Genomic DNA, 25,935 nt, shown 5'->3' with positions numbered 1-25,935 from the left:
TTTTTTTATATATTCTTCATAATCTGCTACTATCTTCAACATTTCTGAATTAATTCACCCTCCACTACATGCCACACATGTACCTAATAATACAGCAATGGCACACTGAAAAATCATATCAAATGAATTGTAGAATGAAGCAAAACAAACCATAATACTATGGTCATAAATGTGATGTTTAACTGTGAAAAAGCAAATGAAAATAAGAAGCAATACAATAGGAAAATAGTGTACCTATTTCCTTCTTTCGAGACTATCTTGAGAGTGACTTAAACAATAGCAGCTGCAATGACAATATTGTTACATTAAGTAGGTATATTTATGTCTTATTAAACAATAAAGTTAGAAGCAAAAATCGTATAGAATATGATAAAGTAAAAGAAGAAGCTTTCAATAATAAAGTATGAAATGACAAAGAAGAATAATTCTGCGTAAATGATGATAAATAGAGGCTTGATTTGGAAATAAAATATGGCAGAAGTTAGAAAGAAATTAAATCAAAATATGAAAGCAAGAAATGCTTTGATATAGGCAGAAGAAGTAATTTAAGAATTTGTTGACAGTATTACCTTCTTTGAGCAGGAATGGGCGGTGATGGTTGTGTAGCAGTTGGTAATGATGCTGGAGCACTTCCAGAAAGGGCTGGTTGACCGTCTTCGTCTTCTCTTCGTTCTCCTAGAAAGAATAACGACTCAGGACAAAGAATACAGGAAATAGTATAGTAGCTTTATTTTGGAATGCGTAAAATGTTATTGTGCTATTATTTGTTTTGTTTCCTTCCCTTCCTGGTTTTTCGTCCATCTGTCTTTAATGCAATAACAAGTAATATTAACTCTAGCATGAAAATTCATGATGAAAGACATACCTCTCATAATAGGAGTGTCTCCGATATAGAAAGTTGGTGCTGGTGTTTCCACAGCAGCTTCCTTGACAGAACCGTCACCACTGACAGCACTGAGTGTGTCGGTACTGTCAAACATGATCGTACGTTCCTTAGCCCTAGGAGTCCGGCTGTCTAACTCCTGGAAATCAATAGAAACCTATAGTGAGCTGATGAAATTATGAACAATTTAGGTGATTGAGAGGATGTTGTGAATGATCGTGACGATGAAGTCGGTTTTTAAAATTGAGTGGAATTTGCAATGAGTGAGATCTAATTTTCTGTTTTAAAACAGGTATTTTCAACTTCTATATGATTTTTGTCAAATTCAGTACTTCAGTGATTCTAACAAAACAAAAGTTTCGGTTCTGAGGCTGTTAAAAGCATGCATCAGAGAACAGGTAGGCAGAAAAGTAGTTGTGTGACATTTTACATAATAAATTTCTTTGTGGCCTACCCTTAGGTACAACCACCTAAAACTGAAAAAAGAAACCAATACCCACACAAAAATTTTCTTAAAAACAAAAAACTAGCCAATTCTTCAGTCTTTTCTTATAAATAAATTGATATGTTTTAACTTACCAATCGTTCAGTGTCAGAATCTGGCTCCTGTACTTCATAATCATGAGAATAATGTTCACTAGTGGATTGGTGCTCTAGGCTCTCCATCTGGACAGCCGTGATGGGATCCAACGTGTCCAGGGATGATACCATGGTATTTGACCCTGGAGGGGGCACCGCTGTTATCTTTCTGATTAGTATCAAGCTTGGCGGGGTAGCAACATGTATAAATAAAAAATAATTCCAAAAAACTTAAGTGTCTCAAAAATGTTTTCACAAGACTTCTAGGTTCGATGACAAATGCCAAATTTTCGAGTTTCGATTTTGTAGATGGAAAATTTGGCATTAAAATTTTGGTAGTGCCGAGATTTTTTGAAACATTTTTGAGATAGTTAATTTTATTTTGATAAGATTCAAAGATAAAAGCGGGGATGAGGGGAAAGCTTTTCTGTAAAATACAAAGAGATGATTATAGAATATGGTAGCTCATGCTGTTAGTAAAATAAAGGAAAAGTAAATATACAGAAATATTAAATAATCTTGATTTATGTAAGCCTAATGATAATAATGTTTTTTTGGGATAGATAAATATTTGGCACTTATAGGTAAGAAATAAGTTGGAAGCCAATGGAGAAGACATGATAAGAAGGTAATAAAAGTAAAAATAGTTTTATAATATTAGTAATAAAATTGTCCGAGATTCAACTACCTTAATACCTAGATTTCATTTCTACTAAATACAATGTAGAAATGTTATCGATTATATAGAAATGCATCCGATATACACAGTTGTAGGGTGCAATTCAAACAATGAACAGGTATTAAAATGAGAATGAGTTTTTTATCAGCCTATTAAATTAAAATTCCAAAAATACAGTCTTTCCCTGAATCTCGGACATGACGAAAATTACTAAAATTCAAATCGTCACACTCACCTCCAGAAGTGAGACTGCCAGTCATTGGCGTGTCGACTTCATAGTTGTAGGTGGCGCGCGTGGCGTTGGAACTGGTCGCCTCTAGGCTGTCTGTGCTGCCTAGCATCAGGTCTGCGCGGGCGCCCCTGATAGAAACAGTCATGGAATGTAGATCTGACGCTTTCAAAATAGAATTTACTTGGAATAAGGATTATGTTTAATTATTTGAATTTCGAAGTAAATAAACAAACGAACCTGCTAAAACTGCCAGAAGAGCTCAACTCCTCATCTTGGCCGCTCCACGAGCCACTAGCGGGATCTGTAAATTGTTTACCGGAGAACGAGATTACGCTGTGAGCCACCGATCTCCCAGAGGAGGGCGACAGCTCACGCACTAGACTTCCCTCCCTCGAGAACTCAATATCCTCAGGCTTTTCCAACGTTATTGTTTGATGAGTTACAGTCACCACTTCCCCATCTGTATGCCTTTCTAGCACTGTCATTAAACTGTCCATCTCTGAAGGCTGAGATGTTATAGATGAGGACATTTCTGACCCATAAGACATGGCACTTTCTTCTAGAGCCCTTTGTCTGGAGGGTATGTCAACAGCACCTTCACCGTCAGTGCTAGACACAGTTTCAGATACTTTCTTTCCATCTACAAATCGCTGTTGAATAACTGTTGTTGTTCTAACAACTTCTATTACACCACCGTCTGTGAATGTTCTAGTGACCGCCTGACTTTCTTTTGTTTTCTCTTCTTGATCTAATAATTTCATCATTTCTTCGCAATCTCCTGGTATTGATTCAGCAGAGCCGTCACTGGGTGCTGCGGCGCATACAAAAGATGAAGATTTCTTGCACTCTTCTGTAACTTCTCCTGAAGTCTCACCTTCTTGTTCTGATGTGCCAGGTTCGGGTTCAGGGACAAAGAACGCTCCTCTATCATCGAATTTCTTGACGGTAATTACTTTTGGTGTAATCTGTTGCTGTAATTTTTGTTCAATAGCCATTTGTTGATCAATCAGTTTCCTTATACTAGCAGATTCAGTAAGAACCTTTTGTGTTGGGCTTCCATAGCTACCTATCTTTTGCGAAGGACTTCCACCTTTTTGAGAAGGACTACCACTTTTTTGGCTAGGACTACCACCTTTCTGTGGAGGACTACTTTCCGAACTTCCGCTATACGATCGCTTCTCTCGTTCCAAGAAACTACCACTTACTTCTTTTGGATCGGCCATTAGGAGTGCCTCTTTTTGTTTTGCAAGTATTTCAGCCCTCAATGCTTCTAAACAAGCTGATTCTAGGCCTTCGAATTCTTTCAAGCTTGACACTGAAATATCATCACCTTGACTCCTACTAAGAATGTAGCGTCTTGGCAAAGAACCGTTGAGAGATTCTTGAGAAGATGAAGAATGTTGCTGGTATTGCTCCATTAACGCTCTCTCTAGATTTTCAAACTCTTGCAATGAACTGATAGAAATATCATCATTATCGCCTCTTACCCTAAACCTTATTCGAGATGCCATCTCAGATTCAGATAGGCTTCCATACGAATTTCTAAAACTACCGTAACTACCTATTGACTCTTTTTGGGAAGTCAAACTGCCAATTCTGCTGGCATCGAAATCAGTCATTTCCTCTTCCTTGATATCTTCTAAAGGTACTCTTTCGTAGTCATATCTGGGATCACCTTCGAATTGCATTTGTATCCATCGCCTTCCAGCCTCTATTTCTGCTAATTCTTGAGCCTGTAGTTTCTTTTGTTCTAATTCATATTGTAATAGTTCTTCATCAGATAAAGACCCTGATGCACTGCTGGTGCTATCCTGCTTTTTGGATGTTTTAGACAAGTATTCTTCAATCTCTGTGTCATGCCGTTTTTCAAACTTCTGCATTTTTATTTGTACACTTTTCCCTTCAGTGTCGGTTTCCTGGGCTTCTTTAGCTACTTCTTCAATCACTACAAAGTCATCCATTTCACTTGGTTTATCGACCATTTCAAATTCATCACTAGTGGGAGACTCTTGTTCTTTTTCGTAAGTATGTAGTGTTTTCTCTTCAGTCGTTATAACTAATTCTGATTTACTAGTATCGGCTAGATCTGATCTAAGCTCGGGGGTTTCTGATATATCATACATGTCATCTAGGACATATTCCCTACCATTATCTGTAGAAAGGGAACTTTGACTTGGAGCAGATAATGGAGTTTGAGGTGTAGACTGAAGGGATTGATGGTCATGAGTCTGTAAGCTGGACGTTGAAGTCTGTTTGCTGTCCAGCTGAGAATCTGGTGTTTTGGCAACCGATTTTTCAACTTTGGTTTTAGGGACAGATGAATCACTGTTCGATTTCAGAATTTCTTCATATTGTTTGGATCCAACTGGTATAATATCATCTTCGATATCAACAAACTCCCTTTGACTAGGTGGTATTTCTGTTTTCGGGAAAGGAATAACACTGACTTCTTTTACTATTTTCTTTTGACATTCCTCAACTACTTCATGTAATTCTCCGCCCGGTGCACTTTCAGATTCGTGAACAGTTTTCTTTGTTATAGTAACATCTTCTTTCGAAACTTTTTTAGGTTCTGGTGTAATGCTTCCGTGCCTCACGATGTCCTCGTACTCGGAAGATCCAACGGGAATAATTTCACTCTCCACATCAACAAATTCTCTCTGGGGTTTTTCTATTTTAGTAACGGAGAATGGTATAGCTTCCTGTGAATGCGTTGTTACCTTTGTTACTACTTCTTTACTTTCAATTAGGTCTAAATCTGATTGAGATGATGGCATATCTAACTTTGATATGGACGATGATAAAATCTCGTCTGTTTTCAATTGACTTGAAATGGTGGTATCAGAACCATCTTTGTCTTTCATAGAATCTTCATCAATATCTACACTCTCTGAAGCGCTTTCAGTAGGAAAATGTTCGGGTATTAAATCTTTAGGTTGGAATCTCATTTCGTGTGATCTCTTCATCTTACCGACAGGTTCAATTACATCAACTTTACCATCTTCCTCATCGGCTGACCCTTCCTCTTCACTTACGTCTTTAATCTTTTCCGGATCTTTTTCTGCTTCATGGAGAAATTGTTCAACATACGTACTACTTTCCATTAGTTCTTCTTTTAACTCATTAGCAGAAGGTACGAGAGTTTCCGAAGCATCAGAAATATCAATACTGGCTACGTGGCTAGATCCATCAGAATCTAAGCTCTTCATACTATCTCGAGAAGCAAGTGAACTGCCTGCTGTGAAATAATCCTTAGACGTCCTCAAGGATTGCGATGAAACATCATGGCTAGTCATGGCAGTTTCGAATTCAGTACCACTTTGAGCGGTCATCATTACTTCAATATCGGAGGATAGTGGCCTGCTCTCTGAATGTTCAAAGCTATGGTAGTGACTTTCTCCTGAACTAGACCACCCTTCTACTTCAGATGCTGAGCGCCGATCACCTACGCCCAATTTAGATTTTATATGTTTCTGTTCCCTTAGTTTAACTTCGAGACTACTGATTGACTTATCTCTGTCGTAAAGAATAATTTCACTATCAGTCTCAATAATAGAGTGAGGACCACTGTCTGATCTGATTGAAATATCAGCACTGTCTAATGGTGGACTCGATTCTTTGATATGAACAGTGTCCTTTTCTTCATCAGACGTCGTGGTATCATCTTGCGAGCTTACCTTAGGTGACGAGCTGTCAACTTTATCCAGTACCTTATGTTCCTTTTCATTAGAAACAATTGTTTTATCATGATCGTCATGCTGTTCTTCAGTTATTACTTCAGGTCTATCGGGACTTATCAAGAGTTTAAACTGGAATTCTGAGGGTGACTGTTTGTATTTACTGCTTCCATCACTTTTCTCACTAATAATTTCGCCTTGCGCTGCTTCAAGAGACTGCTTGACTTCATCTATAGTTTTTTCCAAAACTGACAAGTCGGTTAGTGGTTGAGCAGACATGAGTGAATCGTAATCCACCCTTTCTGACTCGAGTTTCGTTGCATGAAACTCGGCAGAGGAGAGATCTGTGTCGTATCCACTACTGCAAATGTCTTCCAGGCTTTTTTCTTTTACTAGTTTGATTTCTTCTCGTCTATGATCAGTTCCTGTTAAGTAAGCCGAATCAGCTTCGGTGGAAAATTCGGACGCATGGAGGGTTTCAGCACTTACAGTAGAATCCATAGATTTCTGTAAAACTTCACCCTCATGTGACTCTAAGGATTTTATCATACATTCCGTATCAACGCTTTCACCAGATTTTATCATAATGTCTTTAGATGTCGTACTTATCTCATCAGATAGCTCAAATGTTATCGGGGACATGTCAGTTTTGGATGTTTTGGTAACTTCAGTTCTTGTTTCAACAACCGTTCGGATCTCTAAAATAGTGTCACTGTCTGAACTCTTTGTGGTGGTACTTGACGTTTCCACACTTGTTGTTATTTTGGGTTTTGGTATCTCATCAGCTACCTCAAATGAATCAGCTTTTTGTAAAGAAACTTCCCAAACTTGATCTTGAATTTGTTGTTGCGGTAACTTTATGGGAGACTTAGAAAGTTTCTCTTTTTTCGGCGTGTCTCCAGTTCTATCGTCATGAGGTAATTCAGGTGCGGCTTCTGATTCTGAATGCGTGTCTTGACTTCCAGTTCGGCTGAATGTGCTCTTTACTGGAGATGTAGTTACTTTGATTTCCTTTATAAAGTTCACTTCATATGTCTCATCGTCTTTCTTAAATGACTTCGATTTACTTTTGGGGCTTCCCTCCGAAGAATCTCGTTTGCCAGTTGGTTCACTCTTAAAACTCGGTGCATGGGAAGCATCAGAGCTAAGATCATCATGCTCTTTGCTTTCTATTACAGATTCTTCTTTATGGTGTTCTATTGTTGAACTTACAACCTTACCCTTTTCAGAGAGTTCTACACTAGATACGACTTCATCCTTCTCAACAATCTTAAGTGTAGAATCAACAAAAGCCACTCTTGACTTATCATCATCTTCAACGATATTTTCTAATTCACCTGGCTCCGTGAAATATTCTTTTCCCCATTGTTCATGATATAAATCACGTTCGGATATTTTAACATCATGTTTTTTCTTGATTGTCTCATCTTTAATAGCAGTCATCTTTTCTTCAGATTTGGTTTGGCGCCCAGTGTAAAGTCCTTGTTCTGAAAACTCTCTTTCAACTTTTATTATGTCTGCGTCATCTGTACTTCTAACAGTCTTTGTTTCAGTGTCCGATCTTTTTGCTGTAGCTTCATGAGCTTTCTCTAATTTCTTTTGTGATGTTTCTGTTTGGTCTCCTTCCTTCCGAATGACTGTCTTCTCTTTCATTTCATGTTCTTGTCCTCTTAATTCATGTTTTGTTTCAGTTTTAATAACTAGCGAGTCATCATCTGAAGATGAGACTTGCTTCGTTTCAGAAAAGAATTCTTGGCCAGAAATCTTTCGTGTTTCAGTTTCCTTGTGCGTTAGAATTGTGCTGTACTCATCTTTGGTGCCAAACTTGGCAACCATGTCAGACATAACAGCTTCGGGATCAATGGATTGGAACTTCAATTCGCCACCTTCAAATGATTTATGTACTGACGAAGATGAAGTTTCAACTCTAGATTCGCTATAGAACGTGTCACTTGACGTGGACTTCTGCATTTCTTCCATTTGAACGGCAAGTTGCTCTTTTTTAATTTGATCTATGACATCTATGCTTTTCTCAATTGTTCGATCAACAAGTTCTATAGCGCCACTAGTGATGGTCGGTTGATCGACATTAACAAAAGTCATATTATCTGCTACATGTTTAGTTGGAGACTTGGGCCTGGCGGCGGCAGTGAGTGCCTTAGACGCTTCCATCAGTACCTCTGCAAAGAAAAAATACAAAATAAATTAGCAATCATTTATTTTTTGGTTTGAACAGAAAATCGTCTGTGCTGAACATTAAAAACGTGGTGGATATTTATTTGAATTTATTCCGAATGTTTATTCGCGTACATTGAAGTTAGTGTGCACTTTGCTCAAAATTTTGAAAACAGTGACCATTTTATTATGCTCCAGAAGCACCAAAAGCGTATTTATGTTGCAGATTAATGTCAATGTGATGAAGATATTTAGAAAATAGCGATGGAAGCTCAAGATGATAAAATGGTAAAAATAAATAAAGATTTAGATTCAAAGCGAAACGTTACTCAAATGTGAATGATAAATAGATGAAAAATTGCGAATCAAACGAGAAATTAAGTTGTTCTTCGGGTAAAGAAGCAATGATAAAATAAAGTGATGTTTCGGTTGCTTGTGGGTCCACTTACCTATTGCAACGTAAGGGCTCCGCAAGAAAGAAAGTAAAATTTACTGTGCTGACGAATATTTGCATACATTTAAGTGACTTTTGCAACTGAACTAATTCATTTCTTTTATCTTTTATTTTCGATGGGATCGCATTAAAATCTATGTTATGTTGCTCAGCCTCAGTGCATTCTATTATTACTTTAGTGCTGCCCGTTCACTGGCTTCGTTCCTAAGTCTTTAGAAACAAAGTCAAGTTCTTAGTGTACAAAATTAACCACGACACATGCGATAATTGGCGTACAAATAAAGAGTGTGGCAAATAAGGCAGTCTATAATGGTTGTTACTACATAAATTAAGAGTAAAGTTTCGCTATGACTCTACTTTGCCACTACATTACTGCAATAAGCTTGCAATAATTTACTCGTAGTCCATTTTAAGGGACTTTATATTAAAGATTGTTGATAATACTCAAAATTTTAAAGTTACAGTTGATTTTTAATAGGATGTTTCAAATACAAGTTACTGACCACTCTGATGAGCTTCTGTTTCGCTGATGACACTGTCTCCGGCTGAAGAAGCTCTTGGTGACTGACGGCTAGCGTCCAGGAACGACGAATCGGAGCCTAAATTCAAGGGTCGTGTTAGCACCTACTTCTAGCACAATTTGTAGCTAAATCTTCACTAATGTTTTAGTAGTGACAAAGTCTGCTTATTCATTCGTGTTGATGATATGTCATGAAGTGTTATTAGCATACTATTGTTTTCTGTTGTTGATCGTGACTTAGTGATTGCTGGTCTCTAGTGTATTTGTAGCAAATACTAACTACGACGCCACTCCTATTGGAAACTTGTCAGAAATCATGATACGTTAAGTGTATTTTTCAGAAATAATGTTTTCTGTATTAAACTGCATGTTACGTATGTGCAAAATTGTATACTCTATAAAAGATATAATAGCGATATAAATATTGACATGTATGATCTCTGACAAGCTTGTTACTAATTATTGTATTTTTTCTATTTATTTAGTTCGAGTAATCTTACCTTTAGGTTGTAGCCCGGCAGGCTTTTCGCCAGTACCATCGTCGGTTTTGGATTTTTCTTTGAGGGTCAGGTCAACTGGGGACGGTGGTGGAGTTTTGGAGAATTTCGAAACAAGATCTATAAAAATGAAGGGTTTTTAGGATTATAATCAAAAAAGATGCAAAAGATAATAAGCGAGAAAATATGTTGCTTAAAAATTATTATGTACATGATAATATTAATCATAACAATGTTAAATTGTCAGATGTAAGTGAAAACAAAACACTCACCGTGAGTGACATGAGTCGAGTCGATCCTAATAAGAGCTCCTTGTGAAATGTCTTCGAGAAGATTAGAACACCTTCTATTTAGCTCTTTCATGTCAGGCACTTCGTCTTTCGCTTCTTTCAGGATATCAGCATCTTCAACCTGATCATCTAAAAGTTCTTTTTTAATTTGGTCTCCGCCAAGGTCTTTCATATCTTTGACTATATGTTCAACTGTTTCTGTTGTCACATGTGTCTCTTCAATAATCCGTTTTACTCCATCTTCACCAACAATTTCTTTGGTAACAACATGTTTCTCAACCTTGACTTCAGGTTCTGAATCAGCCATATCTTTAATACTTTCTTCTTCTTTTCTGAATTCTGACTGCAGTTGCGCAATCTTCTCTTCCATTTCCCCAATAAAATCTTGTTCAGTTCTATCGGAAGGTTTTGCTCTTTCATATGATTTTTCGTCTTGTTCACTGAATAATTTGCTTTCCGTTAAAATGGATGTTTCCTGAGACGAGCTTGTGGAAACCCTCACAACTCTTGAAACTGATCTCTCCTCTTCAATAAATTCTTTGCTTATTGTGATACCTTCTGAAGCGTCAGAAGCTAGGGTTTTGGATACATCTAAAGACGAATGGTCTTCAGAGAATGTTTTCTCATCAATGGACCTTGAAGTTTCCTTTACACTTTCTACGGAAGCTTTCGAAAAGTCTTTGGTTAAATCTACAGTAGAGTCTTTAGATAACTCATTCGTAGCAAAGTCTCTGGAAGTATCTTTGCTATCAATTGAGGATTTTGAATAATCTTTCGTTAAGTCTATAGATTTTTTGGACAAGTCAGGAGTACCACGGTCTTCAATTTGTTCCTCAAACTTAGAATCATCCTTAGCTTCCATAGACGTTTTGGAAGGATCTTTTACTAAGTCTGCTCCACTGATCTTAGAGAAATCAGCAGACGTTCCATCTTCAAGAACAGACTTCTGATCTTCATCTGACGATTTTGTTAATGTCGATATAACCGTGGTAACCGATGACTCTGTGGTAGATTTTGATACTAAATCTGAGCGCATTAGACTATCCACAAAATGAGTTTTCTTGACGAATTTTTCAGTAAACTTGTCGTCTTCATCTAATCCACGAAGAGAACTAGTGCTGGGACCAGCCATATCGCTATGAACAGCTGTATCATCAAATTTGACTGCCTGGAATGATTCAGGTGCATCTTCCATATATTTATCATCCTCACCGAAATATTCAGCCTGTAACATCAATTATTAACGGTAGATTTTTTCATTTGTTGTCATAAGTTTACTTTGCTGTTTTAATATAAGGCTTACAGCTTACCTCTTTTTCAGGGAAGTCGTCGGCGTCATCCAGAGAGTCAGTACGAATTTTCCTAGTATCGAAGCTAGACGCAGGAGTTTTGCCATCAATATCTGAACTGGGTTCTATAATTTCTAGAACTTTGGCTTTGTCCATATCTGAAAACATTCACACACATAAATTAAGTATGACATCGTTCTAAACAATATGCCTTGAATTTATTTTTTACTTACCAGATTCAGAATCAGTATATATCTGCTCTTCAACTTCTTCAGGAGAGCTTTGAACAGAGAATGTTCTGGGGTGTTTCTTCTTTGGCATGATTACAATTTCACCACTATCTCTTGATAATGATTTGATTAAGCCAGGTCTTTCCTTAGCGAATTTCTTAGTTTCTTCATATATAATTTCTTTCTTAGCTTCAATCTCCTGTTCTTTTGCATCTTTTTCATCTAAATATCCTTCAACAGTCGTCACAGCTTCTTCGATTATAGAATCAACAGATACTCGGCCTGCGATATCTTGAGTTTCGTCATCAGCTGCATGCTCTTCGGAAGAAAGATCAATATCTTCAGAGGCCTGTTTTATAATTATTTCTATGTTATCAGCCATTTGTTTCATAGCTGAGTCTGACTTTTTCAATTCAGTCTTTATTTCCGTTACTTTTTGTGTCTCTGCTACCAGGCTGACTGGTTTCGGAGGTTCTTCCTCAGTTTCAACTTCAGATTCAGCAATCCTTTCAAGGGATATAGCTGGGCTAATACAGGAATGTCTTCGCTCCTCTTTGTGAGGAACTTTAGCATCATAGGAACGTTTCTCAGTTTCTACGATTTCTTTAGTAATTGTCTTAATATCTTTATCTAGCACAGGGCTCCTAGCCGCAGCAGCAATAGTGCCTTTATGTAGAATATCATCAATCACCGGTTTTACTTGTTCTTTTGTAATTTCGGTAGTTTCTTCTAGATCTAAGTCTTTGGGCACAAATTTCTTGGCCTGATCTATTTCTCCGACATCAAAGTGACCAAGTGTATCAGTTCTAATTTTAGATACATCAAATTTACTTCCTTCTCTTACTATCACCTGTTGTTTAGTTTCGATGATTTCCTCAACCGTTGTGGTAGCACCATCTTTGATAAAAGTCTTGACTTCTGATACAACAGTTGGTTCGTCTTTAGACGAGATTGTGTAGCTAGTTTCAGTTTGTCTTGTGGTAAAAACGATTTCTCTAGGATGTTGATCGTGTTCTGATTGAACTGTTTCAACTATTCTTACTTCTTTTACCGGTTGCACAGTTTCTGTAACAATAGTAGTTACAACCCTCTCTGGCTGGACAGATTCTGTTACGACGGTTGTCACAGATTTTGCTGGTTGCACTGTTTCAGTTACAACACTAGTTACAACTTTTTCAGTCTGTGTAGGTTCGGGTACTACACTTGTCAGTACTTTTTCCGATTTAACAGACTCTACTACAGCACTTGTAACTTTTTCGGGTAAAATAGATTCTAGATCAGTGGTAGTTTCCACTTTGTCTAGCGGTGCAGGTATGGTCACATCACTAGTGATTTGTGTTAATTGTTGTGGTAATACAGATTCAGTAACTGCCGTTGCTACTACTTTTACAGTTTCGCGTTTCAATTGCGCCTCTCTTTCTTTACGCAAGAAATCGCTTGTGAGGTCTTTATCTTGGACAGAACTGCAATAAAGTATAAATAAATTAGATACAAATGAATCACTTACAAAAATATTCATTTTATGACAACTAACATACACATACCCCATTTCAGCAATATGTGGTAGTTTATGAACATAATCAGTAACGTGATCTTCTGGGAAACCTTCGACGTCATCTAATGAGTCTCCATGAGTCAGTTTAGCCAGTTTTAATTGTTCCGCTTTACCTAAAACAATTAGTTTTGTATTATTATCTGCCACACAAGAAGTTCTATTAACTACCAGGACAGTAGGTATTTAGAATTGATACTGACTTGGGACAGCCTTAGGCTTAGTCTCACTTTCAGGTTTAATCTCAACCTTTTCTTTGGACATGTCTACGTGAGTTCCTTGAGTTCCAATGTCATCCTCGGACTCTTCAAATGTATAGTCCCTGGACTCAGTCAGACTGTGAGCGTCTGATAAACGTTTTTCTTCTAAACGTAGCTCACTGACAGATCCAGAACCAGCAGATGTGACTGATTGGCGCTTCACTGCGTCAACTGAAATAAAACAACGTCAATTTAATGTGATAATTATAAAAATATTTTTTATTCTAGTACTGAATTGTTTTTTACCTTTATCTGCTACATCATCTTTCACAACTTGAGTTCTCATTTCAACAGTTTCAGGTTCTCTTACAGTCTCAATTATAGCCGTCACTACTTCTTTTCCATGTTCAAATACAGGTTCACGTTCTCTTGTCGCATCCTCTTCAGAAGAAGTCTTCTTTTCTGTCACAGCATCTTCTGAACTAATTCTATCTGAAATACCCTCTGAAGATTTTCTGTCAGAGATTTCTACTTCCCTGCTACTCTCAGAAGAGATTTTGTCAGATAATTCATCTTTGTCTGATCGATCTACTTCTTCAGCTTCGGTCACGATCATTTGGAACTCATGTTTCGTTTTAGGTTCCAAGTCGAGTTGTAAATCGCTTAGTTTTGTTATTGAAATCGATTCAGATCTCGAATGAGACCGTTTTGGTGTCATTTTCTTGAAAACGGGTTCTGACTCATCGGCCTTATCAGACCCAGAATCTTGTTTTTCAAGGTCGACCACTTTAGGATCGATTCTCATAGAAGTGAAGCCGACACTTTCTTCGAATTTCTCATCTCCAAATCCACTTCCAGAGTCAATAGTTTCTTCATATTCTGCTCGTTCATCAAAATCAGATGAAGATACTTTAGCCTTCACATCAGACTGGTCTGATTTTAGTGACTCAGCTTCTGAATGTCGTCTTGAGTCAGTATGCTCTGAGTCTTCTAAGGAGTCAGAATAGATACGCTTCGAGAAGAAACATTCTTGTACAGAATCGTCTTCTGGAACTGTTTCAATAAATTGTCGCGCTTTTGCACTTATGACTGGTGATTCTTTTGGTGATATCTAAAAGTAAATAAAATGTATACAGTTGCAACAATCATCAAAAATTAAGAATCTAATTAAAATTACATCACAAAAAATATTATTCTACAAATTACCTTTTCTGCTTCCTTTGGCGCTAAAGCAGATTCAAGAACTTGCGAACTATGTTCACTTTCATACTTCAAAAATTCTAAAGTTTGATCTCTAGTTTCTTTTCTATCTGTTAGACTAGTAGTTACAGTAATAGTTTCAGTTTTGGTTATGGTTTGTTCTAAATCTTTGTCTATGTGAGGCCTGTGAGCTGGACTTGTACCAATCTGGTCATCCAAGTCTGAGAATTGTGACGCCTCGTCTAATGAGTCACTGCGGTGTTTGGAATCCTTTGAATACACCTGGTGACAACAGAATATTGTTTAAAAGAGCCTACTTTTTATTTATATTGACTTAAATCGAAAAGTAAATAAAATGCTATTTTTTTTTAATAGCATGATATTTTCATCTATAATATAATGTTGGAAAGTGGCCATCACTACTCGTTCACAATTAATATATAGATTTATTTACATTTAAAATTATATTTGTAAATACATAAGCGCTTTTGTAAAAATTACATACCTTAGATTCAGTTTGTGAGACAAAGCTGAAATCTTTCTCTGTACTCTGTTGTATGTCAGCCAATGAATCAGCCTTGTCAATGGCTGATTGTGCTGGCGACTCTTGGGATGTCAGTTTACTAACCATGTCAGTAGCTTCAGAACCCATGGAATCAGTCTTAGTGTGTCTGCTTAGGTCTGATTTTATACTCGTCACCGATATTTGCTGTTCGACCTACAATGGATTAATACAAGAAATTATAATTTATAAATGAAAAAAAAAAAACTACCTGATGTGAAACTTTGCAAGGTAAATGAGATTTTTTATATAGAGATAGGTATGTGAATTAAATTGGTTTACCTTATCTCTACCTCTAGAATATGTTTCACTTACAGAAACGTCTTTTTCTTCCAAAGTTTCCGTGATCTCCTCTTCACTGACTTTGGCTCGTAATTCTTGAGTAAGTTGCTTTTCTAACTTCTGCTCTCTCATGATCGAAGGTTGGTCATCTTTCGTATCATCATCCCCAGATTTTTTGTCTTCATCATCTTTTTTATCTTTGGCGTCTTTAGGCACACCCGTGCCATCAGGCTTCTTATCAAAAACGTCTCTATCAATTTTAAATTTACTTTTTTGTTCTAGTTTGTCTACCTTGACGGTAGTTTGAGATTCAGTCTCTGTTTCTGAGTCAGTAGACTTCTTCAAAAACTCGCTGTCTTCCTCTGAAGATACTTGTACTAAAGTAGAGTCAGTTCTCATTGTTTTATGATATGGTTTGGATTTTTCTTCTAGTTTTATCTTGGAATCGAAATGTTGTATCGTTTCTTTTACAGATTTTACCGTTTCAACCTGTTTCTCAGTCTCGACAGATACTTTGTGAGTTACATGAGTTTCCATACTAGATATTTGTTTGGACTGTTCTCTTACAAATTCTTGAGTGTACTCAATACCCTGATCTTGTTCTAATGTATGTTTCTTCAACGCTTCTTTTGTTAATTTTACTGTAGTCTTGGGTAATTCGACTGAGGATTCTTTTGACATTTTTGATTCGAAAGAGCTAATTTTAGCTTTTAATGGAGCTTCAGCTATATCTTTTTCTTCTTCCACAACTAAATCGGGAGACTTATCACCATCATCTAATTTCTCTTCAACTCTTGATGTGACGATCTCTTTTTGGGAAATCGCTTCTTTCGTAAAAGTATCTTTCGTTTCGGTCACCTTCACTTCAGTAGTTTCAGCAGTCACTGACTTTCTTGGAGTGATGGTAACGTTGGAGAAATCTCCTGATGGGAATCTCATTGACTCATTTCTCATATGTCTTTGTAAATGTTTAGGAGTTGGCTTGGCTGGTGATGACGGATCGAACTTTCTGAACTGTTCGACTGGCCGTTCTACTGGCTTAGGCTCTTCCTTCTTCACTTCTACAACTTCTTGGACGTCAACATCTTTTTCTTCTTCAACCGTGTCAGGAGAAGTTTTTGATCGTGTTCTTTCTAATTTTGGTTCTTTTTCCATTACCTATAAAATAAATAAAAATACTTAAGTATAACAGATAATAAATACTGCTACTATAATACAAATACTGGAGTCGTGTTTTTTTATTTAACTACTTTATTCTAAAAAAGGAATCATACCTGTTGTTCTATATCCTGGAACTTCTTGATGTCCGGTTTTATTTGAGTCTTAATTTCAATAATTTCTTCTCTAATTTCTTTCTTCTGTTTTGAGGCAGGTATTTTGCTAGAACTCAACTTTCTCGTTATTTGTTCTTTTCTTTCCGCTACACTGCGTTTCACGTCTGTAATAAAGTTAACTTCATTAATACCTTTCGTGAATGGTTTATATTTTATTGTAATAATTATAATTAACAATCATACTTTAATATTTAAGTAGGTAAATAAAATGTACCTTCGTCTTCCTCACTATCTTCGCTTGGTGTAGGAGTTCTCTCAACTTCACTCTTTTCAACTATGGACTTCTCCTCAGGCGAATACTTGGCTTCATCCTGATCGTGCTCAGACTCTCTATGTTCAGCTATTTGATCTTCATCGTATATCCTATCTTTGAGTTTATTGTCTTCTTCTGCTACAAAACATAAATTAGATTTAACTTTGTACTTAAAGTCTATGGTTTGAAAATCTTTTTCTTATAAGTAATTTACTGAATCGTAGTAACAAACTGATACCTTTGTAAGCTTCGATTTCTTCAGAAGCTTGTCTTTCCTGGTAAATATTTCGTTGGATTCGTCGTTCATTTGTCAATTCTGATTGTGGAGCAATGATGTCATCTCTGCCGATACGACATAACGCCAGCTCCAGTGCATTATCTGCAACAGATCATTTTGTCAGTAAATAAATCTAATCAGTAAAAAAATGTAAACTTAGAGAATATGATAATTCTGGGCGTTGTTATAAACAAAGTTACACATTATGTAACAATCATAAAACTACAATGAGAAAAATATGTCGATTTGCAATACCAGAATTATATTATTTGGTACTTGTAACGTCTTTATCCACTTAACATAAGTTAGAATCACTTACTCAAAAAATAGCATTCACCTCTACCAAACAAAATCGCATTTGCATCCTTAGTTATGACTCCAACACTCTATAAACGAGACAGTTACATATTCTATATCCAAATTCTTAACCCTCTCACCTAAGGCCTTAGTTCCCGACTGCGTCTTCCACAGCTTCAGCATGAGCTGCGCCTGCTCAGCCGCCGTGATCCTCTTGGCTTGGATCTGGTTGACGGTGGCCACGCTGACTCCAAGCTCGTAGGCCAACGCTACCCAATCCTTGCCGAGGAGATTGCAGATGTCTTCCAGTCTGTGAAAATTGGGTATTGATAGCATTAGTTTTGGTTTTTGTAATGAGCTGCTAAAGCTGAATTTTCTATCAAATTGGAGTTTAGTCAAGAGGATTAAAATCAGTGCAGTTTTTATTTTACTTTCGTGGGTCGTAATGATAGATGCTTAAAATAATACCTATGTAATTCTAATCGAAATTTTCAAGATTCTGACAGTGAGCTGAGCCCCTGCACACCTAGCTAGAACAAATTGCTACGTTTGATGGTTATCGCAGACATTTATACAAATTAAGTTTCAAACGTTACTTCTTTTCAAAACTACTAACCTTTTTTTTTACTAAAGAATAAACATGAAGTGATAAAATTTAACTCAAATGCAAACAAACCTTGGATCGCTAAGCCTCTGTCTCCAAATGAGTTCCTGTTCCTCTGTGCGCATGGGCACAGTTTCTGTCGGGATGGGAGAAGTCCTCTCTTCATCGGGCACCATAATGTTGAGCACAGCGATCTGGTCACAATTATAAATATTTGAAGAAACAGTTCTTCTAGATTTCTAAAGAACAAAACATCACTAGAATAACTTTTATATCGAATTAAGATTAAATCTTAACAGAATTATAATTTTTTTCGCTAACTTTTAAAATTAATAATATCATTATTCCTCTGGTAGTCTCAGAATGGAATAAGTAACTAACTTTATTATATCACTTACGCAAATTGCTGCGACAGAAAGATTTTAGTAAAGATTAACATTTGAGACTTAGCCTGTGAGGGTTAACCTGGTAAAACATACAAAAATTAATCGCATCCTTCTAAATGAACAATTTTATGAAACAACTTACAGGAGCCGGCGAAGGTTCACCCTTCGGCACCTTCGGGTCCCTCATGAACTGGCACCTGCAGATAGGCTCCAGATCTTGCGTCTTGATCATGACGGGGAAGGCCACGCGGTTCTCCCGGAACGCACGGAACGGTATCGACAGCTGTTCTCCTGATTTCGCTACTGGTACCAAGTTGCCTCCAAATTCTAGGTACACTGGTTTACCTTCGTGGACCTGCGGAAAAGGGTTAGAAAGAAAATGTAGGTTTCACCCAGTAGCTTTTTTTCTGCATCGCCTTTGTTTTGTAACAATCTAGAATACCTACTTATGTGTAATTATTTACTTAAACTACTTAAAGTACTATTATAATAAAAAGATAGAAGAACAAGAAAAGATAGAAGATTATATAAATTTAAATTAGCCGGGGTAAAACTGCGGGTACATTGCAAGTTAAATATATTAGTTTAGACTATTGAACCACCCTGGGCTGGCTATACCCATGGATTAAGGCGTTCAGACCAACAAATTCTTCAACTTTATACTTATATTATGATTATAGTAATCTTTAAAATTCTCTCACCTCAACATCCCTGCTCTTAGCAACCTGTATGAACCGCTCAATGCGCTCCAAGGTCTTGTCCTCCTTATCATCTGTGACACAGAACATGCGGAGCTGCGCCTGACATTCATCAGTGCGCTTGGCATACACCACGAAACGGGCCATGAATGGCACGTGGATTGCTTCCCTGAAATTATTTTGAACTTGAGTATTTTTATTCGTAAGCTTGAATATTACTTGTAACTTGGCGTAGGCACTTATACTATATTTGGTCCTTTGAACCAAGATTTTAGTGAACATTTTACTCTTATTTAAGAAGCATAGGTACTAATTAGAAATCAAGTAACCAACTCTATTTTAAAGCTAGATTTTGCACTACATTGAACTACTTCACATAATAGAGATTCATGAATATTAATTACGATCATTTTTGAGTATGTGTTTACCTGTATAGCTCTGTTGCCATTTTGGTAGCATCCTCAACGTGTCGGCAATCAATCAGCCAGTATCTAGCCGACACAGTAGTTGTGAACGAAACACAGTCGTTCACAAACGTTAGAGGAGTATTCTCAGTAACATCTTCCCAGTGCGCACGATTCGTTCCACCTGCCATCGTAAAATCTTCATTTTATCTCCCATAAGCTTTAATACAACTAAATACATGCTCTGCAATTATATACTTTATACTGCTACAATTATAATGCTCTTTTCTTTGTCTGTTCAGATGAAAGCTATGAGGCAGTAATTTGCGGCTAATACGCTATTTTCCAACTGCCATGATGATGAGTCTACCTTATTATGCATGCCAAAGCAGGCTTGTAAATATTTATCTACACAGTACATGTTTGTCATAGATATTATACAGTCTATTAATTTTTCTACAAAATCGACTAGATTTACTTATATAAAAAGATTCAATTGTAGTAATAAATACATATTTCACATTGCTCAAGTCTCAAGTCAAGATAATTTTGTATTTTAAACCTAAACATAAGAACACAGAAGTTTTATAAGTAATGTAAATAACCGATGTAGAAGATAGATCAGAAATAAGAAAGACAGGTCAATAACAAATCAATAAAGAAAAACTAAACATAAAATGTTTCCAAAACGGCCTATAGCAAACACACAACAAGCAAAGACAACACATCACACAAACAAATAATAAAATAACGTACCATTTTATTCGTTTATAAAATGAAAAAGTGACTAATGTGGCACACTGTGAACTGTCACCTGTTTCTTATAAATAGTGCTGTTGTCTCACAAAATGAAAATGAAATCTACTTTACTTTATAAAAACGAATCATCAAAATTGCTGTTCAGGTTTTTCGGAAAACAGATCTCTCGAAGGACATTCACTGAAATAAAATCCAAAAATCCAACCGAACTTAACGAAAACATGGAAATAAAAACGTGTCCAGTGAAACAATGACAAGAAATAGGAACGAGACAAAATAAGAGAAGATGATGTGAACAAAACTGATAGGCCGTTTTGGAAATAAATCTCTGATTCTTACAAGCAAAGTAACGAAAAAGGGAACATTGACGTCGAATGATCATGAGGATGAAGATGGCACCGGATCGAAATATTTTATCTTTACGCTTATACTAAAAACAGGTATTTATCGTGTCTCAACCATATACAATGTGCCAATACAGTTGCAGTTCCTTGAGTTCTAGATATGTTAGTAAAGTTCGTTCTAAACCGACATGTTTCTGTGATCGTATTGCTGTGCAAACTCTTGACGTCCCAAGATTCATTTTATGGTTATGATACAGAGTGCACGTGACTTAACAAAGCGTAAAAATTTCAGCCCGTGCATAGAGGAAGAATGTATGAGAAGCAAGATATGGAAAAGCATTCAAAAAGTGATAGAGGGAAAAAAATAATGTATCTGATAATTATACTCGAACAGACGACACTGCCGAGTATAAGTATCGTAAAACAATGATTTTATGAGAAATAAAAACACGATAAGTTCAAGAGTTTCAGACAAATTAACGGTTCAAATAAAACAAACGAAACTTAAACCGACATTTTGATTTTGTTTTTGTATAATATTTCTAATGTTTTTACCTTCGAGAGATCTTTTGCGAAATACCCCTGTTGAAGCGCGCCGATAGGTGGCAGCACATTATTTAGCGCCACACACGGTGAGCGTGCAACACACACAAACACACGAGAACAAAGACAATGTAGACACGCACATTACGAACACAGGGACGTGGCCCCAACAGCTGCTTGTGTATTTGCTATAAGCGTTTGCTTTCTTGCACTGTCTTAAATAATTTCTTTTCCCTTCCACTATCATGTATGTTTCGAATGAAATGATTTCAAACTACGCTATTTCTCGTTAACATGCTCATCCTGATTTCTATAAAATGGGGAGTCAGACTAAACCCTTAATTCTTTGTTCTACACTAACCAATATGATTTAAGATAAAAAAGACTATAAAATTCCGATTAACTATCAATACTCTAGTTAAAAATTTAAAATGTCAAAATCTATAGTCTACCGATCTCATGTAGAACTATATTCGTTACCTACAAATCGATTTGTAATGATTTCTGTTTGTCTATCCTACATTACCAATGTGTTGTAATGGAATATTGGTATTAGAATTATATTTCCTTTTCGATTTAATATTAAGCGAACTTAAAAGCAAAGTCCACAATTCCCGTTGCAAAACCGTAATTTGTGATTGATATTTGTTGCTGAAGTTTATGGTGTTGATTTGCCAATAATATATAAAATATATTTTTATAATTTTAAAGTTGCAATAATGTTCAAACACAAATTAAAGCCCAATAGGGTATTGTTTGTAAGCTGTATACCTAACTGTAGGCACACTTACCTTCCTTGGCAAAGCATGTCGTCGATATAGCCAACATAAGCCATTCTCCATTGCAACACATTTGCATTAATCTATTTATTACTGAAACACACGTTTTTATATTTTTTTGAAATTATATATATTTTTAAAACCATCGTTATGTATTAAAATGACTTGGTAGTTATTTTAACAGAAATATAATGTCGAAGGGTATTTGATGAAAACCTTACGTCAAGTCAAGTGTTTCAGTAACAAATCAGATTGGCCTTTTTAAATACAAGCGAACTATTTTAATTGTACCTGATATGGAACAGAGCAGCCTTAACGTTGGAGCTGAAGATGTGCTGTACTGGTTCGTCATACCCTGGGTATGAGGACGAGGAGCTGGCATACTCAAGGTGATTGCTTTGTGGAATTTCCTTCGTCTCGGTTCTACAGTAACTACTGGCGATACCGCTACTCCGCGACCGAGTAGCTTTGCAGTAAGTTCTGAATCGATTATTTGTGCCTGTAAAGTTGATATTTTGACCGTTTTTAACACATGATGATCTCCAGTGTTTAATAACTCTTTTAAAACTATATCACTGATATGTATGTATAAGATACTATATGAGTTATGTAGGTTATGCTAGATTTTTTATCACATTCCAAAGACCAAACGTAATTGTCGCCAAAGCATCATGCTGGTGTAGTTTTAAATTAAAAGGCGGTGTCGGAAAATAATACATTAAATCAGTACTTACCACTTTACAGGATAATTCAAGCAGAATATATCACATACGTATTTATTTTCGTATGTACTTTATGTGGTAGTTTTTCATTTTGTACTGTATTAACAAACCAGCTATAATCTTATAAACGAAATGGTTGGAGGGTGGTGAAGAGCGGTCGGTGCAAAATTAAGCAAATATGAACATTATGAAATCACAGGAAAAGCATAAAATTAAATTATACACATTTATATAATTTCAACTCAGACTTTCATCTATTTCTCACACATGCGCATTAAATCAAGATGCAACACACTCTGATAATAAACAAGCTCAAAATAATATAGCAACACAAAATATATGTACATCATGCAAGTCTCACGTTTGGTCTTTAGGAAATAAAGTACAAATTCGCATAACAATCCAAGTAACAATTCAATATAAAGCATAGAAAGACATTACCCAATAAATTTAGCAATCCTTAAGATACTACTTAACTAATTAAATTACGTCACTCCAATTTTATTTAAATACATAATAATATCTTATAACACACACATAGGTATTAGCTAAATAATTATATATCACATAGTCATTCATAATAGTTCTTCATTAATTATTTCAATCATGCTTAAAATGTCGCCTAAAGACCAACTAGAGAAAATCCAATACATTCGCAGTGTGAGAAAGACCTACGATTTTCGACTCTCTTGTGATTTCATAGAATTCAATTTTGCTTAAATTGAAAACGAGATTAATTGTCAATGGTTTATTGAAACTCCCTTCTACAATAAATAGTTCAAGTGAATTTCTAAATTTATTGGGTATGACATATCCCTATAGGAGTAACGTAGAAACTTATACTAGTGGCAAAATACCTGTCTCATCAAATCTATGATTTTCTCTAAATTTCAAAATCAGCTTTAACTTCTAAAAAGACACTAACATCTTCACAAAATTCTCTAGATTCAGAATCGATGAAACAGGTCATAGCTAATTATTGTTTATAATCACGTATATAATTATTAAAATATAAATGAGCTGTATGTATGGCTACGATATGTGATGATACATCATAATAATATAAATCGCTAAATAAAGATACTTTACCAATAAACGGATACAAAATAATGTTAATAAAAAAATTTGGCATTCATATTTGTACTTTTGTTTTAATATGGCAATGACTAGACTGTGTTTGGCAAAATATAAATCTGATTCTTGAGGAGTCATATTTTAGTCAAGCCTCTTTGAAAAAACAAATACTATAATTGAATTATCTGAACCTGATCTTGAATGTAATCGAAGTTCACACCAAGCCCATCCACATGAGCAGAAATGTATTTCTCGATAGATGAAAAAAACAATTGCCATCTACTTCACTCATGGAACTATTATAATTCATCACTAGTGACCTAGTAGTGGTTAAATCACCTGCGTCTCAAGTACAAGTAGTAAAAGATTCCAGGTCGGGCCAGCACTAAAGTAATTTTTCTAACTTATATGTATTTTCTAAGTGTACTGAATACCCATCACTGAGTACAGAACCTAGACCTTTAAGTCCCTTGTAAGTTCATTCTCTGTATGAGAAAGTTACTTTTCTTACATCATCAAGAGAGGCTGACAGTTTTAGTTCCAGAAACTCCCTAGATGGAACTAAGGCTACAAATTCGAGAGTCACACATAGTAATCTGTGCATTATAGAAACTGATGATGATTAAAATTACTTGATTGATGTTACCACCACCACATTGCAACAAGTATCAGAAATATTTTGCCGAACCTAAAACTAATGACTAACTTACAATGAGAACACAAATAAGTCTTACAAATAATAATACATTAATGAACACAGTGTCTAAAGCTAACACTGAATTAAGTGAAACTGTATCCTTATCTAAAGTATACGTTACATTTCATAAGCTTGTCTGACTATGTCAGCTTAAAAGATTAAATTCATTCGAGTATACATTAAGGTTATAATACTACCAAATTAGAGAGAATCGTTTTTTCTTAGAAACGTTATTGACAGTGATCTTTTTGAGATTTTTATCCTTAACACCTGTTCGTGGTTTGAATAGGTTTACCTGTAGGCCGACTTTGATTTTCTTGGTGAGGGCGCCTTGAGGGAATACGGCTTGTACTTGTGGGACCACTGAGCTGGATACCATGCCACCTATGGATAAGAAATTGATTTTAATTATTATTTTTCTGTATGTAATAGAAGATTAGGTCTTTGATGCAGCAAGTAACCTGTGTCCGTGTCATTTTAAAATTTGAATAGATTGGCTGCAATTGTTTGATAGTCATGAAATAAGTGGTTCGGAAAATAGAGCCATTCGTATAGATAGGAGCTCCAAACACGAACAAATGCCGTTTATATTCATAAAAGAGATGCCGATTCAAATATAAAGTTAAAATTCTTGCTACTTTTTGTGTTGTTTTGTGTTACTAAACTACCTTCAGGTCCAATAGCGTGCACCTCCTGTCTTATACGAGATATGACAGCAAAGTACTGCGGGAAGTCATGTGTCAGGATTCTAGTGACGCGGGGAGCATCCCAGCCTTTTTCGTCTTCGTTCGTATCTGTAAAAAATATAGTACGGTCTTTTATATTGAGATTCTGTTAACCAATTATTTTGTTATATATATATGTATAAACATTATTTACGACTTTCACGTCAATTATTAAGAATTATGAATTTAATTGATACCCATTGTTGAACTGAAATCATTATCAGCAACATTCTATCAGATCCTTGCAGCACACTCAGCAACATAAACTTGCTTTCCTTCATTTACTTTATTCCTAGCTGGTTACATACAAACGTTACTCATTTCCTTTTATAACTTCTGTTTTAGAGAGGAAACTTCTACAATATTCTAAAAAAACCTACCTTCGATTTCAAGAGTCTCATGCAGGATGTCCTGTACTACATCGTCTGTAGCATCAGCGTTATGTTCCCTCCAACTGGTGCCGTTGTCTGAGCGCAGTATGACGATCTCACGCTCTTTGCCACGGAGGGAGGCGTAGTGGGGCACTTCTAGGATCACTGGTCTGTGTAATAAAATTTTGATCAGATATGGAAGTTTCTAAAAGGACACAATGTATGGAATATCATGCACTAAAAATATGTTGACTTCTAATCAAGGTAAAAATAAACACTAGGCAGCCATAGTCCTCAAGAGAGAGCATGAAACACAAGTTTGCATAGTTACATAGTCAAGCTACTTAGTACATATTCTTCAGTTCCA

At 36.0% G+C, this 25,935-nt stretch overlaps 1 protein-coding gene across 1 annotated transcript in view; it reads right to left on the bottom strand.

Moving 5' to 3' along the window:
- LOC124642662 (ankyrin-2-like) overlaps positions 1-25,935 on the bottom strand; it is a 65,896-nt gene that overhangs the window by 3,839 nt on the left and 36,122 nt on the right. Inside the window, exons 24-51 of the mRNA XM_047181249.1 lie at positions 25,578-25,738; positions 25,141-25,266; positions 24,768-24,856; positions 22,271-22,478; positions 19,579-19,738; positions 19,154-19,319; positions 18,595-18,807; positions 18,139-18,260; positions 17,603-17,772; positions 17,127-17,267; positions 16,850-17,026; positions 16,576-16,739; positions 15,302-16,459; positions 14,963-15,175; positions 14,464-14,739; positions 13,564-14,368; positions 13,261-13,488; positions 13,050-13,173; positions 11,509-12,968; positions 11,297-11,433; positions 9,969-11,211; positions 9,700-9,816; positions 9,183-9,278; positions 2,611-8,230; positions 2,377-2,501; positions 1,463-1,620; positions 866-1,022; positions 570-675 (exon numbers count right to left, since the gene is read on the bottom strand). Coding sequence (XP_047037205.1) covers positions 570-675; positions 866-1,022; positions 1,463-1,620; positions 2,377-2,501; positions 2,611-8,230; positions 9,183-9,278; positions 9,700-9,816; positions 9,969-11,211; positions 11,297-11,433; positions 11,509-12,968; positions 13,050-13,173; positions 13,261-13,488; positions 13,564-14,368; positions 14,464-14,739; positions 14,963-15,175; positions 15,302-16,459; positions 16,576-16,739; positions 16,850-17,026; positions 17,127-17,267; positions 17,603-17,772; positions 18,139-18,260; positions 18,595-18,807; positions 19,154-19,319; positions 19,579-19,738; positions 22,271-22,478; positions 24,768-24,856; positions 25,141-25,266; positions 25,578-25,738 — 13,920 coding nt within the window. The remainder of the gene's footprint in view (positions 1-569; positions 676-865; positions 1,023-1,462; positions 1,621-2,376; positions 2,502-2,610; positions 8,231-9,182; positions 9,279-9,699; positions 9,817-9,968; positions 11,212-11,296; positions 11,434-11,508; positions 12,969-13,049; positions 13,174-13,260; positions 13,489-13,563; positions 14,369-14,463; positions 14,740-14,962; positions 15,176-15,301; positions 16,460-16,575; positions 16,740-16,849; positions 17,027-17,126; positions 17,268-17,602; positions 17,773-18,138; positions 18,261-18,594; positions 18,808-19,153; positions 19,320-19,578; positions 19,739-22,270; positions 22,479-24,767; positions 24,857-25,140; positions 25,267-25,577; positions 25,739-25,935) is intronic.

This window comes from Helicoverpa zea, chromosome 25, assembly GCF_022581195.2.
Source record: "Helicoverpa zea isolate HzStark_Cry1AcR chromosome 25, ilHelZeax1.1, whole genome shotgun sequence".
Classification (NCBI taxonomy): Eukaryota; Metazoa; Arthropoda; class Insecta; order Lepidoptera; family Noctuidae; genus Helicoverpa; species Helicoverpa zea.
The sequence above is the reverse complement of the archived record's forward strand: the minus strand, read 5'-3'. Positions and strand labels throughout refer to the sequence as shown.